This window comes from Branchiostoma belcheri, unplaced genomic scaffold, assembly GCF_001625305.1.
Source record: "Branchiostoma belcheri isolate BF01 breed outbred unplaced genomic scaffold, Haploidv18h27 scaffold6, whole genome shotgun sequence".
Taxonomy (NCBI): Eukaryota; Metazoa; Chordata; class Leptocardii; order Amphioxiformes; family Branchiostomatidae; genus Branchiostoma; species Branchiostoma belcheri.
Genome location: NW_017804242.1, coordinates 3,693,882 through 3,708,836, shown reverse-complemented (window position 1 = coordinate 3,708,836; position 14,955 = coordinate 3,693,882). Strand labels below are relative to the sequence as shown.

General features: G+C 39.8%; 3 protein-coding genes across 4 annotated transcripts; 2 read left to right on the top strand and 1 right to left on the bottom strand.

The window, feature by feature from the left end:
• Positions 1 to 85: 85 nt before the first annotated feature.
• On the bottom strand, positions 86 to 2,477 carry LOC109482483. The gene is made up of 7 exons (XM_019785208.1): positions 2,262 to 2,477; positions 1,944 to 2,107; positions 1,679 to 1,706; positions 1,477 to 1,548; positions 1,185 to 1,323; positions 938 to 1,025; positions 86 to 449 (listed from the first exon to the last, which is right to left on the bottom strand). Exons 1-7 carry the CDS (start codon positions 2,345 to 2,347, stop codon positions 364 to 366), a joined length of 663 nt encoding a protein of 220 aa, XP_019640767.1. The 5' UTR covers positions 2,348 to 2,477; the 3' UTR covers positions 86 to 363.
• Positions 2,402 to 6,087, top strand: LOC109482452 (UPF0061 protein ETA_18310-like). Its single transcript, XM_019785159.1, has 5 exons — positions 2,402 to 2,434; positions 2,712 to 3,262; positions 3,720 to 3,958; positions 4,518 to 5,280; positions 5,652 to 6,087. Exons 2-5 carry the CDS (start codon positions 2,870 to 2,872, stop codon positions 6,051 to 6,053), a joined length of 1,797 nt encoding a protein of 598 aa, XP_019640718.1. The 5' UTR covers positions 2,402 to 2,434; positions 2,712 to 2,869; the 3' UTR covers positions 6,054 to 6,087.
• A 536-nt stretch (positions 6,088 to 6,623) lies between these two features.
• Positions 6,624 to 12,785, top strand: LOC109482477 (multivesicular body subunit 12B-like). 2 transcript variants are annotated; one of them, XM_019785201.1, is made up of 9 exons: positions 6,624 to 7,050; positions 7,611 to 7,712; positions 8,023 to 8,116; positions 8,745 to 8,874; positions 10,426 to 10,590; positions 11,122 to 11,180; positions 11,515 to 11,573; positions 11,710 to 11,760; positions 11,941 to 12,785. In XM_019785201.1, exons 1-9 carry the CDS (start codon positions 6,946 to 6,948, stop codon positions 11,998 to 12,000), a joined length of 825 nt encoding a protein of 274 aa, XP_019640760.1. In that variant the 5' UTR covers positions 6,624 to 6,945; the 3' UTR covers positions 12,001 to 12,785. The 2 variants fall into 2 exon arrangements, with proteins under 2 accessions (XP_019640760.1, XP_019640759.1); XM_019785200.1 differs by having other exon boundaries at positions 11,089 to 11,180.
• The last annotated feature ends 2,170 nt before the right edge of the window (positions 12,786 to 14,955 follow it).

Genomic DNA, 14,955 nt, shown 5'->3' with positions numbered 1-14,955 from the left:
CTTCTGCAATATAATGCTAGTATTTTCCAAAACATCTAACAAGGAAACGTTGAAAACTAGCTTGGAGTATTTATTTACAATACAATACAATACAATACAAATCTTTTGTACCATTTCCTAAAGAATCTCCTGGAAGCATGTTAAAAAAAAGTAAAACATATAATCCACAACCACTTGAGTAAAATAGCACACTTAGTTTTGTTTATGGATTGAAAGTTTAGTGTCCTTTGAGAGTAAACTGTCAGTCCTAATAGTAAACTTGGGTACTTATAGTGAGTCCTGTCTATTACAAGCCCTTGCAACCAAATCTTACACTAATAACATATGAAGCACTTCCACTTCTAAAATAAGAACATGTCAACTTCATGACTTCTCAGTTTTGCCGACAATCTTGGAGATGAGGGTCATGGGTGAGTTGAAGTGTTCCATTCTCTTGAAGGTCTTCATACCTGTTGGGAAAGGTACAATTCCATCAAACGTTGAGCATTATCAGTTTTGCATATAAAAAATTTGTATGATAAATCCTATTATTAACTTGTCCTGCTGGCAATTTTTACACAATATTTTCAAATAATTTCATGTCTTAATCAAGTCACAGACCCTTGACTTTTTTGCCCTGCGGCGGCGTAGTTACTTCCGCATTCGTTGCGTTTCGCTGCAGTGTGATGCGTTGCACAAGAAACACCCCCAAATCGCACATACACAGGGCACTATATAGATGGTACTGTATGTGCAACCCATATATATATGGGCCCCGCAGGACAAATAAAGATAATGGGTCACAAATACACAGTTACCTGATGGTCACAAGTAAGTACTTGTTTTTTTCTTCCCTAGACATAAAGGACAACCTTAACATACAATTGTATAAATGTTTCCATACTCATACTGTAAGGTACTAACAACAGAGTTTAAAATGTGGCAAGAGAGGTCTTACCTAGTTCATTGGCCTGTGCAGAAATAAATGCCTCAGCAGTGCTTTCAAATGCTGACAATGTCTTTGTGGTGGAGGCAATCTTGTCAACCTACATATAAAGATATACAATCATAAGTATATTTAAGAAAGAAAATGGACTACAACAATGCATTTCACACCACAGAGGAACTCAAACATAGCAGTAAAATCTGCCATAAGAAAATCTGAAAAGAAGATGAGACTGAGAGTAAAACAAGATCAGCCTTACATAAACTTCGAGGTCCTCCCTGCACTTCTTGGTGTAGTCCAAAATGCCCTGCAGGTCCGGCTTGCCTCCTAGGAGGCGCTGTTGCTCTGCTGACAAGCTCTCCCACGGAGGGATGTCCGATGTGGTTTCTTTAGCTGATCTGTTACAGAAGTTTGAAAAGTTACCTCGATTGTTTGAACTTAGAACCGTCAAACTGTTTGAAAAAATTATGTGTGAAGCACTAAAGCTACTCTTGACTTTGACAAGTTCTTGCCACTAGTACACGGTACTTCTATATAAAATCAAGACTTACTTCTCTGCATTTTCTGCTGCAGCACTGTGCTCCTCACACAGACTGTCCCACTTGGAACTCTCTGCCTTCAACCTACATTGAAGAGATGCATTTAATATCTTGTCAAAGTTCATGTTAAACTTTCTTCTCGTTATTTGAAAAAGATCCCTCCATTGCAAAAAGAAAAAGATGGAATAAAATCATATAAAAATGTAACACTAACCTGTCAGTATATTCCTGGATATTGATGCCTGAAAAAAAGTTGCAGTGCTATTAGCATTAGACAAGATCCCAGATAGATAGTTAATTTTATAGTAGAACAAAATAATTTTTATGTAACGTTACATGCATATGACGATCACAGTTTAATACTCAGTCTATGGTTTGAAATCGAGGGGTATACTAGTAAATCAATGCTTCAGAGTCGCAGACAACTCTACCCAAAGTCAAAGTACGTGTGACAACATGAAGTAAAAACTTTGGCCCACCTCCACTGTTTGTTACTGTGTCATCAATAGTTTGTTGTTGTTGTTGTTCCTGTTGTTGTTCCAGGAGATGCATGGACTTTCTTCCACGGACGAAACTTGATCTCCTTTTTTCCTTCTTAACATCCTTCTCGGTCTTCTGCTTCTTTCTTTCAGACGATCTAGACCTGTCCAAAGAAAATTATGTCATTTTATAACTTATATTTCCATAGCCCCCCTCCCCACATTACATTTTAAAGAAAAACGGCCCCAAAGAAAGGCTGAGAGCAAACGTTTTGACTACACATCTGGAACTCCATAACTAACTTTAACGCCACTAACCTTGTAAGTACCCCAGAGTCCTCGGACTCGCTTCTTTCCGGAGTTTTGCTGCGGCGTCTCTTTCTCTCTGCACTTCTGTCAGCCATTTTGTTGAAATTCCCGCGCCTTTCCAGATCTCGCGAGATTTGCCGCGTGATAATCCACAAACCAAAATGGCGACGGGTCACTTCCGGGTCTGTGTTGGCATTTGTTTTGGTTTTATTTGCACCGTTTTTGTGGCATAAATGTAGTCTCTAAGCCTTATTTTGTAATGGCCACGATCACAGACAACTTCATGTTTAACTTGGAAATTCTATCGATGGTCACATATGCATGCATAAACTTTTTTTTTAGTCTTTTTAGGGGGGGGGGGGGCGTGTAACGTTTCCTGTTAGTGTAACAATTTATATTTGATAATTTGTAGCAAGGAGAACATTTGGTGACATAATTTTATCTCTTTTTTCTTTTCAGCCCGCAAGTTCACAGCATGATCTACGTTATAAGGAATGATATGAGACAGGCCCATTTTCATTTATCAATTACAATTATCATAGGTAACTTGAGACTTCCATCATAAATTAAAGTTTATTTGTGTCTACATATAAGAAAAACGCTTATAGGTATTCATCATGGTCAAGAAGACAGTGATGACACTTTGCCTCCTGTCTTTATTCTACATGGCCAGAAATGATCCTCAAAATGAAAGTGATGTAGATTCAGAGCAATGCTCAAACACACAAGAGGAGAGAGAACATTTGTACACTGGTCTGCAGAATTCTCCTCAAACTTGTTCCAAAACTCTCAGAAGAAAAGCCAGAGATCTTAAAAGTGAAGATCATCTGATAAAATCATTTGGAGATTGGAGCTTTGCCACAGATCAGGTTCTTCTGCAGACTTTCCCGATTGACCCAGAAAGGAGGAACTATGTGAGGCAGGTCAGAGATGCCATCTTCTCTGTGGTTGAACCAACACCGTTCCACACAAGGGTCAAACTTGTGGCAGCTTCAGATGAAGTTTTACAGGTTAGTAATGTTAGTAACTTTTTTTCCAGCATTATTTTCAATGACACGAAAGTCTGTTTTTGTACTATTGTATTAGAAAAATGCAATGTATTATGTATGTATGTCAGAATGATGTGTCAGGGGTTTCAATGAATGCTGGGTATTAGTCTGGTCCTGTCTTGTTTGTGCTCTTTAGACCAAAGCTATAACAGGCTGGACTCCAGGTATTGGTTGCTAAGTATTGGTTGCATCTAGTTCTGTGTGTGGATAGCACCAAGGACAGGCATGTTCACAGGTTGTGTGTGGATAGCATTCAGCACCAAGGACAGGCATATTCAATTGTGTAGATACATGTAGTTTCTATCAGTAATCCAGGACCTGAACCCAAATGTGGGTTTAGGTAGACAGCACTACTTGTTACATCTGTGAGTGACTGAATGACTGATTATCTTAATATATATTTTGATACCACATGCAGGGCATCCTAGACTTACACCCAGATGTAGTCCATGAAGAGATGTTCCAAGCGTTTGTGAGTGGGAACACCATCCTGTATGGCTCCACTCCCCTGTCCCATCGGTACGGTGGGCACCAGTTTGCCAGCTGGGCCGGTCAGCTAGGGGATGGACGGGCCGTGATGCTGGGGGAATATGTCAACAGGAACGGGGAACGATGGGAGCTCCAACTGAAGGGCTCAGGACTAACTCCATATTCAAGGTACAGTACTATGTGTGTTCATTTTTTTCTATAAACATTTACAAAATTAGAACGTTATATAAGGCCACCCTGATTTAATTTGTTGGTTCTCAGATTTTTTTCAGAAAAAAATGAAGCGACAGGGCAAAAATAAGCATAAATAAAAACAGACCTAGACATCCTATTATGGCCCAAAATGCTACAATAGGAGCCACAAAGTTAACGTACCAGGATGCTGGTTTAAAATTTAAACAATGAATTTTGAACTTCTAATGAAACCACTGTATTGATAGATGGAAAAACTGTAACAACTTGGAAGAAAAGGACTGTCTTCAAGTGTTCGGGGTAAAATATGAGCATTTTTTCTGTTGATTCTGACCAGAATCTTTTTTTTTTAGAAAAATGAAAAAAAATAAGCAGTTGAATCCATGAACCAACAAATTAAATTGGTGTGGCCTAATCTAAAGAATTGAGATGATTGTATTTTACCACTGAGATCACTGACTTTTTGTACATTACTAGATAACATGTATAGTCTTCTTTTGTAGTTATGATAATGGTCTTTGAAATTTGTTTGCAGGAGAGGAGATGGCAGAGCTGTGCTTCGGTCTTCAGTCAGGGAATTCCTGTGTAGTGAAGCCATGTACCATCTAGGCATCCCCACAAGCCGAGCGGCCACCCTCATCGTCAGTGATGACCCAGTCATAAGGGACCAGTTCTATAACGGCCAACCTAAGAAAGAAAGAGGTGCTGTTGTCCTACGACTAGCCAAATCCTGGTTCAGGATTGGCTCCTTAGAAATCCTTGCAGCCAATCAGGAGACACATCTCTTGAGACAGCTGGTGGACTTTGTCATCAAGCAGTATTTCACAGACATCTACGAAACGTTAGGTGAAGGAGACCGGTATCTAACGTTCTTTTCTGATGTTGTTTCACAGACTGCAGAGATGATAGCTCTGTGGCAGTCAGTGGGTTTTGCCCATGGCGTGTGCAATACAGACAACTTCAGCTTATTATCTATAACCATAGACTATGGGCCTTTTGGCTTCATGGATTCCTACAACCCAGAATTTGTCCCTAACACTTCAGATGACACAGGCATGTACAGCTATGAGAACCAGCCTGATGTTGGACTCTTCAACTTGGACAAGTTACGAGAGGCACTCACACCACTATTAACAGAGCAGCAAAGGTTTCAAATGACCAAGATTCTACAACTCTACCCAGACATCTACAAGACAAAGTACATGGAGATCTTAAGGAGGAAGATGGGGCTGCTTGGTGAAGAAGAGGATGATGGCATGATTGTGGCTGTACTTTTCAAGATGATGACTGATACAAAGGTTTGTCCTGGATGCTATTACCTTTGACATTTCATAACCCAGGGCTCAATTTTTTTTTTCCGTCAGCCCAGCTTCATAGTCGGCCCTTGGGGGAGAGTGCTCACAAGCTAGGGGACAAATTTGGGATTTTCAAGCCTTTAAAAATACAAGAGTGGTTGTTGGTGGTCTTTGGATGTTTTTATATTTTTACGATTTTTGTCAATTTGGTCCATCAAGGTTGACGGATTGATTTAAACATTTTTCTGTGACATGCCACAAAGTTTTAGCAATTGACAGCTATTAATGAATGCTATGATACTTATAATAACCATTCAAATTATGGTTTATGAGTTGGGAATTGCTTTCATTACTTTTTTGTGTGTTTTTAACAGGCTGACTTCACAATGACATTTCGTCAGTTGTCAGAGCTGTCCCTCCATCAGCTGGAGAATGCCACTGTTCCCTCCCACCTCTGGGCCATCAGGACTCTACAACCTCACGAATACTTCACAAGGTGGCTACAAGTGTACGCCCAGAGACTTAGACTTCAAAACAAGGATAGCGATGAGGAGAGGAAAGCCAGAATGGACTCTGTCAACCCTCAATACGTCCTCAGAAACTGGATGGCAGAGTCAGCTATAAGAAAAGCAGAGAAAGATAACTTTTCTGAAGTGAAGTTGTTACTTAGGGTTTTACAGAACCCTTTTGTGAAACAAGAGGAGGCAGAAGAACAGGGTTATGGAAGTCCACCTCCTGAGTGGGCTAAGGAACTCAGGGTCAGCTGTTCTTCTTAATTAAAAATCACTGCAAGATTTATAATAGCATTATGGATAAAATCATGGGTTTTCATAAATGGAGGGGCTGGGCTTGTTATAGAAGATATTAGATAATTTTTCAACATTAAACTTGAATATCAATGGTTCATGGCTTGGTCGTTAATATGATATTACTGCCAATAATTTTGTCATATTTAAATGTTAATAAACTTTCATGTAGCTCGTTACTCATGTAAGTTACACATCATTGAAATGTTTCTCATTTTCTGGGGATTTAGGGTAAGAAGAAAAATGGAGCTTCAACTGTGAAACTCATATCCACTAAACCTTTATGAAAGTTACTGTGTTACATCAAGGATGTCCTTGGTTTTATACCCTATTTCTCCAATATTTACTCTACCCTTCATCCTGTTTATAAGTTAGGAACGTGTGAAAAACAGTGAAAGTATAAGTCAACGCCGATGAAAACATGACCTGTCGGTCAGAGATAAATATAGCTCGTTTGCAGCCACATGAAACGTGAAACTAGTCAAAGTCACATGAGGGATGACCTCTAGTAACCCCAACGTCACAACCACAGTACGCATGCGCGACAGGAAATTTTATCCCGGAAGTGCCCCGACTGCGGGTGGAGTAACACCGAAACTAAATTTGACAGACTGACGAATGTTTGCCAAATTCTGCGGTCTGGCGGCTGTTCTTAGAACAGATGAAGAATTTCCCTAGCGGGTGAACGTAAACCGGAGGTTCTGGTGAACTTGTTTCGTTGTTTCGGGTGTATTTACACGGAAACAAGCGCGGAAATATTTTCAGTTGTACCGTTAGTGCCCCCCTCCCCCTTAGTGCAAGTTATTTTTGACAGCTGGCTTTCTCTTCAAGACGTCTGTCTGAGAAGGAGTCTGAAGCTTCCATGAACAACGCGGGTGACCGTAGGGACAGTCTTCCCAAGGAGGCGCCCATCACCGAGGTTTGCGTGGTGGAGAACAAGGAGAGATGTCCACAAGGCTATGTAGTGGTGAGTGATAGTATGATGTATAACAGTTAACTGTTACTAGTAATATTATAATTTTCCAAAGTCAAACATTCTAATGTCGAAGGTTGGCATGTTCATCTTGTGTTTAAGCATAACTGTGTTAACTGTAGTTATCAACAGCTGAAACTTTAAAGTATAACGTTATAAGAAATCCAGAGAAAGGATATTCATATACTAGTAAACATGTAAAATGGACTACAAGAGTAGTTATAGCCATAGTTATATAGTTAACGAGTTAATGTTATACAGCTAGAGTAGTTAGTGGCCCTCTGAAGTTTGTAGACAGGACAAGTGCATGTTTTACATACCTTGCATTGAAGTTGTACAAAACTGACCATTTTTTGGTCATCTGCAAAACAATACCTATTCCTGAATGTGGTATTACAATTGTATCAAAAAACTAGTGGATAAAGTCAATGCAGTCAAAACATATTTGGGCTAGACTTTGAGAACTTACAATTTCTCTGTGAAACTCTGATACAAGTACAAGTGTGCATGTAATGACTGTGATAGCTCACATATCACACTTCCTTGCTTCCCAGCTCAGTGAGACAGAAGATGGGAAAGATGGCGACCTCTGGACAGACAAGTTTTTCGGCAAAAAGGTTACACGATACATCTGCTTCAACAGAGCGTATGCTAATGTGAGTTCCTCTGAACTTCAAATCTTTTTAGCAGACACTTTCCTATAGATTATACAATCGTGTAGTTAGCAGTTAGCAGACATACTGACAAGCAAACTTTACCAACACATCAACTGTCATTTTACCAGTACTTTACAGTTTACTTACCAACTCATCTCCCATAGCCTCTACCAGGCTTTTATGTCCCTTGTGCTCTCGGATAGAGTTTTACAGCTAAAAAATTCTACTAATAACTGAGCTTTAGAAACATATGGAAAGGTTGTTATATCAAGGAGGTTATATCGACTTAATGTCTTCCTCTCTGTGTCAGGGAGGTGGCAATGTCCTTGCAGATGTGGCCATCCTGGGGGAGAGGGACATCGTTCCAACAGGCTACTCACAGATCAATGCAACAGCAGACACAGGTGAGGTTACAGACTGTCATAGTGGGATAGGGAAAGTCATCAATGCCCCACAGTGTAAGGACTTCAGTCCTCTCCAGTACATAGTACATGTACAATGTATGCAAGTAGAGCAAGGAGTAACAGCCAGGATTCATACACTGACAGAGTTGATCCTACACCAGTGTTCTTGCCAGGCCTTTTTAGCATAGGGACCCCCTGTGCTGTGATTTGGACCCCCCTATGCTGTCTTTCAACCAGCATGTTTTTTTGGGGAGAACCTTCATACTTCTTACAAAAAAATGAAAGATAAGTTTATAAGGAAGCTATAGCAAAGGGAAAACCTTAACTTCACAAAACCTGTCCCTCAATAAGCAAGAAATGGTGTCTCAGGGGGTTATGAGTTTCAAAATTTTTCAGGAAGAATACCAGAAACCTCTTCTGTGGTCATGTTTTTGGGACTCAATGCTCGACTTGTGCAGCAAAAGTTGCCCTTCTGTACCTGACCCCTATGCAGTGTAAAGATCCTGGTGGGAACCCTGTATACAAACTACAACAGTGAAATTATGGAGGCCATATACTGGTGGGAAACAGTAACACCATATACAATACAGTACATGTATCACACTGCTGACTATGTTTTCTTTTCCAGGAGAAATAGCACTGAAGAAAAGAATTCTGTGTATAAAGATGCTTCCAAGGAACATGACAGACTCGGCTATTTGTGACATTAAGTTGTTGGCAAAGACCAAGAGGCCACCGCCTGGGTTCACATTTGTGGGGTGAGTATTGTCTTCAGGGTGTAGACTTATGTGAAGATATACATACTAGTATACCCTGTAGCCAAATCAGAATTTTCTCTTATTGATAAAATACAGGACTTCTATTATATATGAAATGACAGGCGTCATTAGGTGACATAGTAAATGATATATGTACATATATTTCTACTAGAAGAGACTTTCATCCATGAATAGTTTCATCAGGTTGGTAAGACATTGAGTAAAGAGACTCTTTTTACACAACCAAGTCTTTTGTTTTGTTCGAGTAGAAGCAAAGAGTGTATTTGGTGCTGTCAGTGCTGATACATGTATTTTAGGGGGAAAGTTATGGTTCCTTTTATCTTTCATGATTCTAGTATGATGATCGATTCTGACTTGAAAACTGTTTTCTAGATTTCCTCTAATAGCATTTACTAACTCACGTCTTCTTCCCTTGCTATCTCACCTATACTTCCAGGGTTGTAAATCACATCTCCGTCTTTTGCCTGGAAAGACTATTTTTCAAGCCCCTCCCCCTTACCCCCTCTCGCCCTGCCCCTCCCCCTCCAATCCATCAAAATGGATCGGCCCTGCCTCGGCTGCCTCACTCTAGTAGTTCTTCTAGTCTGTCCAGCATGGCAAACTTACATTCCTCAGTGGATCTGTGTGATAGGTGGGTATAGCTTACCCCACCAACCTTCTCTTGGCTTGTAACTGCTTCTTGTACAAATGTGCTAGAGTCCTGATCAGAGGGAGTATGAAACTGTTTTTAAGCTTCAGCCTGCTGCTGGTATTGCCCACTGCTTCATCTATCTGTAGTGTAACAATTTCCATCGGCAAATGTTTGTAAAGATATTTGATTGAATTAAGACCCTAGAACTACTTCTGTCTCATTGATATGTGATGTACTAGTATATGCTGTAATTCGCCCTGTATTATGTGTAACATGGCAGCAATTTATTAGCCATCAGCACACTAAGGGCTTAAACTTATCATTGGCAAAATTTAGTCAGCATCATACAAACTCAGTTATGTTTGTCAAAATATCAATGTTCATGTTGCTGAAGCTGTGCTTTTACAGACATTTTATCTCCTTTTTCAAATACTCGTCTAGAAATGTCCATTCCTACCATAACTTTCACCTTGCTACTTACCATTCTGTCCTTTCTGCTTCTCACAATCTATCACATCATCAGTAATGACCTTTCACCTTGCAAATATGACTTTTGACCTGGCTGCCAACCTCTTCATGACCTGTCCAGTGTACTGATCTGTCTATCCCCTAGTTTTACTTCTTTCCAGACTACCAAGGCACTAGTGTTGGCATCCTCTTCAGTTCTGAGTCTTTCCTATGTTGTGTTATCCTGACCTTTTTACCTGATTTGCTCCACTGCATACTGTACACACATATGACTTGGTATCTGTACATACATGTAGAACTGTATGTTTTTAGCTCCAGTTTCTTTATGACCTCAATATGCCCAACGGAAACACCAGGCTGCTGATGAAAATATCAGAAAGCTGCCGTGCCTTTGTTTTTACTTTAAACTTTTTGCCATCTTTCCCCAACAGGGAAGTGAACAGTATCTCAGTGTCCTATAAGATGGGCCCTGTACAGAGAACATCAGGTCCAGTCCGGCCCGCCCCAGGTCCTCCCCAGATGACCAGACAGTCATCCCAGCCCCTCTCACAGCAGCCAGTTCCTGCTAGTCCATCTTACACTTCTGATGTACAAAGGTGAGACCTTGGAGTTGAACTTCTTGGTTAAACTTTGATTTTTTCTGCTTTGTTGGTCAAGGATCTCCGATAGCCATTTTGTGTTCTTTTGGTAATGGTGTTAAGGTTTCAAACAAGCATCTACTAGTTGCTTTACACTGTATTATTCTTTTCATGATCAGTTTCTGACGGTGCTTCTTGAGTTCTCTTTTCTGCTCTATATTAACAGTTCATCTTTTCCTACCATTGAAAATACAGCACTAGAAAGGTGTACTAAATGTTACAAAAACGGGCAAAAAACACAGAAAATGAGTCGGATCCTTACATCTGCTTGGAGATTAGTATTAGGTTGATATTAGAATGAATGCAGTCCACATATCTTTCACACAGTTTGTGTTCAGGAGCACTTTGGGTGTATGTTTTAGATATAGAGGTGGCTTAGATGTAGAGGTGTGGTTGTAAGGTTGGTGTATGTTCTAACCCTGTGGTGGCGGTTGTCTGTTTGTTCCCATGATGTAGACAATACCATACCCTTCCCGCTGACATCCACAGACAGAGGGCAGACGTCATCCCCCTCACCAGACAGATGTCCACAGTCAAAATAGCAACAGGTAAACATTTCCCTTCATCACATACATGTGTGTGATAAAAGAAATTATACAGTTCTTAGTGGCAAATATGCAATACGGTTCTTGGTGTCAACTCTTGGCACATTGGTGAAACAAAATCCGTCTGTGCCCTCATCAGTGTTTGGAAAAGTATCAATGATTAGCAAAAAGGCCCAATAGGTGTCACTCCACTGTACAGTGAGGAAAGTGCCTTTCCCAAGGGCACAACATTGGGCATGTCAGGGGATCGAAACATTATGATTTGTTTGTTAGTGTATATTTTATTCACAGCATCATCATCATTACTTGACATGTTTCTTGACTTTTGTATTCACAGCTGTAGATGGTATCCCATTTGAACTGAACAAAAAGCTAGGGGCAGACAGTATCAAAGATGTAAGTATGATCACAAATCTGTAGTGATTCTGTGTTTTACAAGCTTCTTTCCCATCAACAATATGTAAAATTGATCGAGTTTTGTAATACATTTTGGCACATGATCATCAGAACTTCTTTTTCTTGTTGTTCACAGTTCTCCTTACCAGAAATGCAATATCAAACAGAGCAAGAGATTGAAAATAAGGTATGACTTTTTATGAATTTCATAACATTTTGGACATTGATAATGTAATGTAGTTGCTGTATTGTCTTTTAAAGAGAGTGTGTTGTATGCATTATTGGTTTCTGTGCATGTACTTTAAGTATGTGTGCCGAATCTTACTGATACATGATTCTAACTTGAACCTTTTATTTTCTGTTTCAGTACAAGTATGACTTCACAGCAGAAAGGACAGCAGCAGCCAGAATTCCTCCAAACATATAAAAAAAAAAACTGCCTCAAATGGACATTTATAATAACAAATCTTTGCATGTGTGTGCTGATATGATGTTTTTTGTTTTCATCTACTGTATTGTTGTTCTGGTCAGTGAAGTATAATTATAATTGCTCAGGAAGAAATCAGAGTAAAAGTCATGGGGTGTCAATATTTTCTTCTGGACTGCTATTGTGTTCCTTTCAGAAATATGCATAATTATGATATTTCTTTTGTCAAGACTTTCTTCTGAGTAGCCAGAGGCCTTTGTCCACGTAATCGTTGATGACTGAATTTCTACTCTTTTCCTTGTCACTTGGGCATCTAACATAGAGTGGACAACAAAAGTCAGCCATAGCTTTAACTAATTATGATATTTACATAACATGTATGTGTTACTGAAGTCTGCAGAGTTATAGGTTATTCAGTTACTTGTACATCACAGTGTTGCTTGACGTACATTCTGTTAGTTATTGGTAATTTATCAGAAAAGTTTAGGTTCTTTAACACCACTGTCTAAATTGTTATTTGGGGATGCTGTTAGAAACTAGATGCAATATTTTTATAGATAAAATGTCTGCTCCAGCTTTTCTTGATTGGACAGAGTTTGGGCCTCAGTCAAACAACATGCTTAGGGAAGGTTGTGAGTGTATACTGTAAATTTAAAAATGTTTGCAGTGATTTATTAATTGTCATGGTTTTTGTTGTGACACCAAAATCATGATATTGTGAGTATGCATTTCCATTGTACTACTACTGTACAGCAGAATTGTTCCAACTACAAACTGAAAACACGACAAAAAAACTTCCTCCCAAAATAAATGAATTTACAGTAGGTTGTCCCTTCTAACTTAAGCTCCTTGCCATTATGAATTTTGTTGATGGAACTGATTTAGCTTGTACAGAGGTGTGGAAATACATGTTTTGATGCAGGAAATTCCCAATGAAATGTATTCTTCATATTGTTTAATCCTCCTCATCTATGTAAGATGTTTTCCTTTAATGTGTGTTGTAGAGTTAAATAAGTTACGACTATTAAAAATGCCATATGTTTGTTTTAAAGCACTGGCAATAGCTGGGATATTCTCAGGCCCTTTACATTGTAATTTGAAAAGCAGAATCACTTAAAAATTGATTCCTCGTTTTGATATGTAACATCTTCCAAACTGAGAACTTCTTGTCACAAAGACATAACATCAAATATTTTAATCTCCAAGCAGATCTTTCGGTGGCAAGACAGTATCCATTGGCCAGAGGAGTGTCGGTGGCTAATGGACACTCCTCTGGCCAATGGATACTGTCTTGCCACCGAAAGATCTGCTTGGAGATTACCTGCACATGACAGCTTGATAAATGCAAAGTGCCACCACAAATCATTCTGCTGATAAAAACAAAGTTTGACTCATAATATCTCTATTGAAATACACCAAAAGATTACAAAATAACAAGCTATTTCATGGAGGGATGATGTCTACGACTTCTCCTTGTTTTCTTTGCACCTGCGAGAGTCAGGAAACGTATACGTACGTTTTTAATTTTGCATTATTAAAAATACAAATTCATAGACTATTGAATGAATCGGACGGGCAAAAAAAATAATAATTGTCAAAACAAAATTAGTTCAAAATTATGCGCAAGCCTTCTGAACTTAACTTCGGTGCAACATGTGGATACAGGTTCGGAGGCAAGATATTTCTACCACCGAGTAAAGCAGCTAAAACTGTACCAATCATGTGGGTTGTTGACCAAACAATTTAATAGATTACACTTTAATAGTTTCCACAATCTCAACGTGACATGGTGATCCCCAACTAAACTTAGAAATGTTGCAAGGCCTAGGGGTAAACTGAACTTATTATCCTACATATAAACATCATTGCATGATAATATCGATCGTACCGGTATAATTTCATCTATACAACAGCCTAGTATCGGCGAGATTTTATTTGAATTCCGAATTTGCGATTGACACTTTTTGTGAAAGATGCTAGGGGATATGACCTCCAGCACTAAGACAATCAGTGTCTGTGTCATACTTTGTCCCAGGACATATTCAAGGCCACTGGATTAGAAAGCCGCAAGATGTTGAAATTTAAATCCTTGTCACGAACTCTCGGTCGCTCCCCGACACGTCTGCACTGATAGGTGCTGACACCGGGCGTACACCGTGCCACCATGTCAAGCACCATCGCCCGTGCGAAATTGGGTCTGCGATGAGTCCACGCCAGACAAGTCCTTAAACCTTGGGCCGGGCAGCGTGAAATTGAAGTCTCAATTTCATCTTTGATGAAAGTACGCGTTTACTTTGTGAAGTAATTAATTTGTGGACGAAAGTGGCTTGATGGCGCACCATATTGTCGGCACGGTCCATTCTCCTTATAGAATGGTATTGATCGGAGGCTGCGGAGGAAGGCAATGACCATTGACAGCATTTGTTACACGAAGTTTCGCCGGCAATGAAGAGGCTGTGCGCGCGCTCGGGACGGATTACTACTGACTCCGGTTTCCGGAATCCGGACATCACGACTCCGGTGGACGGACTGAGAATAGCAGATTTCACGGAGCACTGAGTCTACTTGCTGCTTCAAAACCACAGAAACATAATAACAAGGCGGTGTCCACTAAATTAGCTCTTTGAAGACCAGACCGATTTCATATCTGCTTGATAAACTGCCATCAAAGTGATGGATACTGCTATCTCCTTGTGTACTTAGAGAGAAAACAAAAGGGTCATCTCTTCCAATAGACGGACTGCGAACAAAAGACATCAGCGCCACCGCAATTGAGGTCCACTCGGCTGGCTCCGGTCAGCAGGCGATTTATTTTCTGGCCCAAAAAATCGATATCCCCGAAATTGTAATCATGAGCAAGTGTATTGATATGGGGAAATTCCATTAAACGAAACATTAGAGTATTAGGCGTGGTAATGTCTCTGATAGGGTAGAGCAAGTGCAAGGCAAGTCATC

Coding starts and splice junctions, on each gene's coding strand:
- LOC109482452 (XM_019785159.1), top strand. CDS start 2,870: ATGGTCAAGAAGACAGTGATGACACTTTGCCTCCTGTCTTTATTCTAC. Junction 3,263..3,719: donor CTTCAGATGAAGTTTTACAG/GTTAGTAATGTT, acceptor TACCACATGCAG/GGCATCCTAGACTTACACCC. Junction 5,281..5,651: donor AGATGATGACTGATACAAAG/GTTTGTCCTGGA, acceptor TGTTTTTAACAG/GCTGACTTCACAATGACATT.
- LOC109482483 (XM_019785208.1), bottom strand. CDS start 2,347: ATGGCTGACAGAAGTGCAGAGAGAAAGAGACGCCGCAGCAAAACTCCG. Junction 1,324..1,476: donor GCAGCAGAAAATGCAGAGAA/GTAAGTCTTGAT, acceptor CTTCTGTAACAG/ATCAGCTAAAGAAACCACAT. Junction 1,026..1,184: donor GGGAGGACCTCGAAGTTTAT/GTAAGGCTGATC, acceptor CTTTATATGTAG/GTTGACAAGATTGCCTCCAC.
- LOC109482477 (XM_019785200.1), top strand. CDS start 6,946: ATGAACAACGCGGGTGACCGTAGGGACAGTCTTCCCAAGGAGGCGCCC. Junction 7,713..8,022: donor TCAACAGAGCGTATGCTAAT/GTGAGTTCCTCT, acceptor TCTCTGTGTCAG/GGAGGTGGCAATGTCCTTGC. Junction 11,574..11,709: donor GGGCAGACAGTATCAAAGAT/GTAAGTATGATC, acceptor TGTTGTTCACAG/TTCTCCTTACCAGAAATGCA.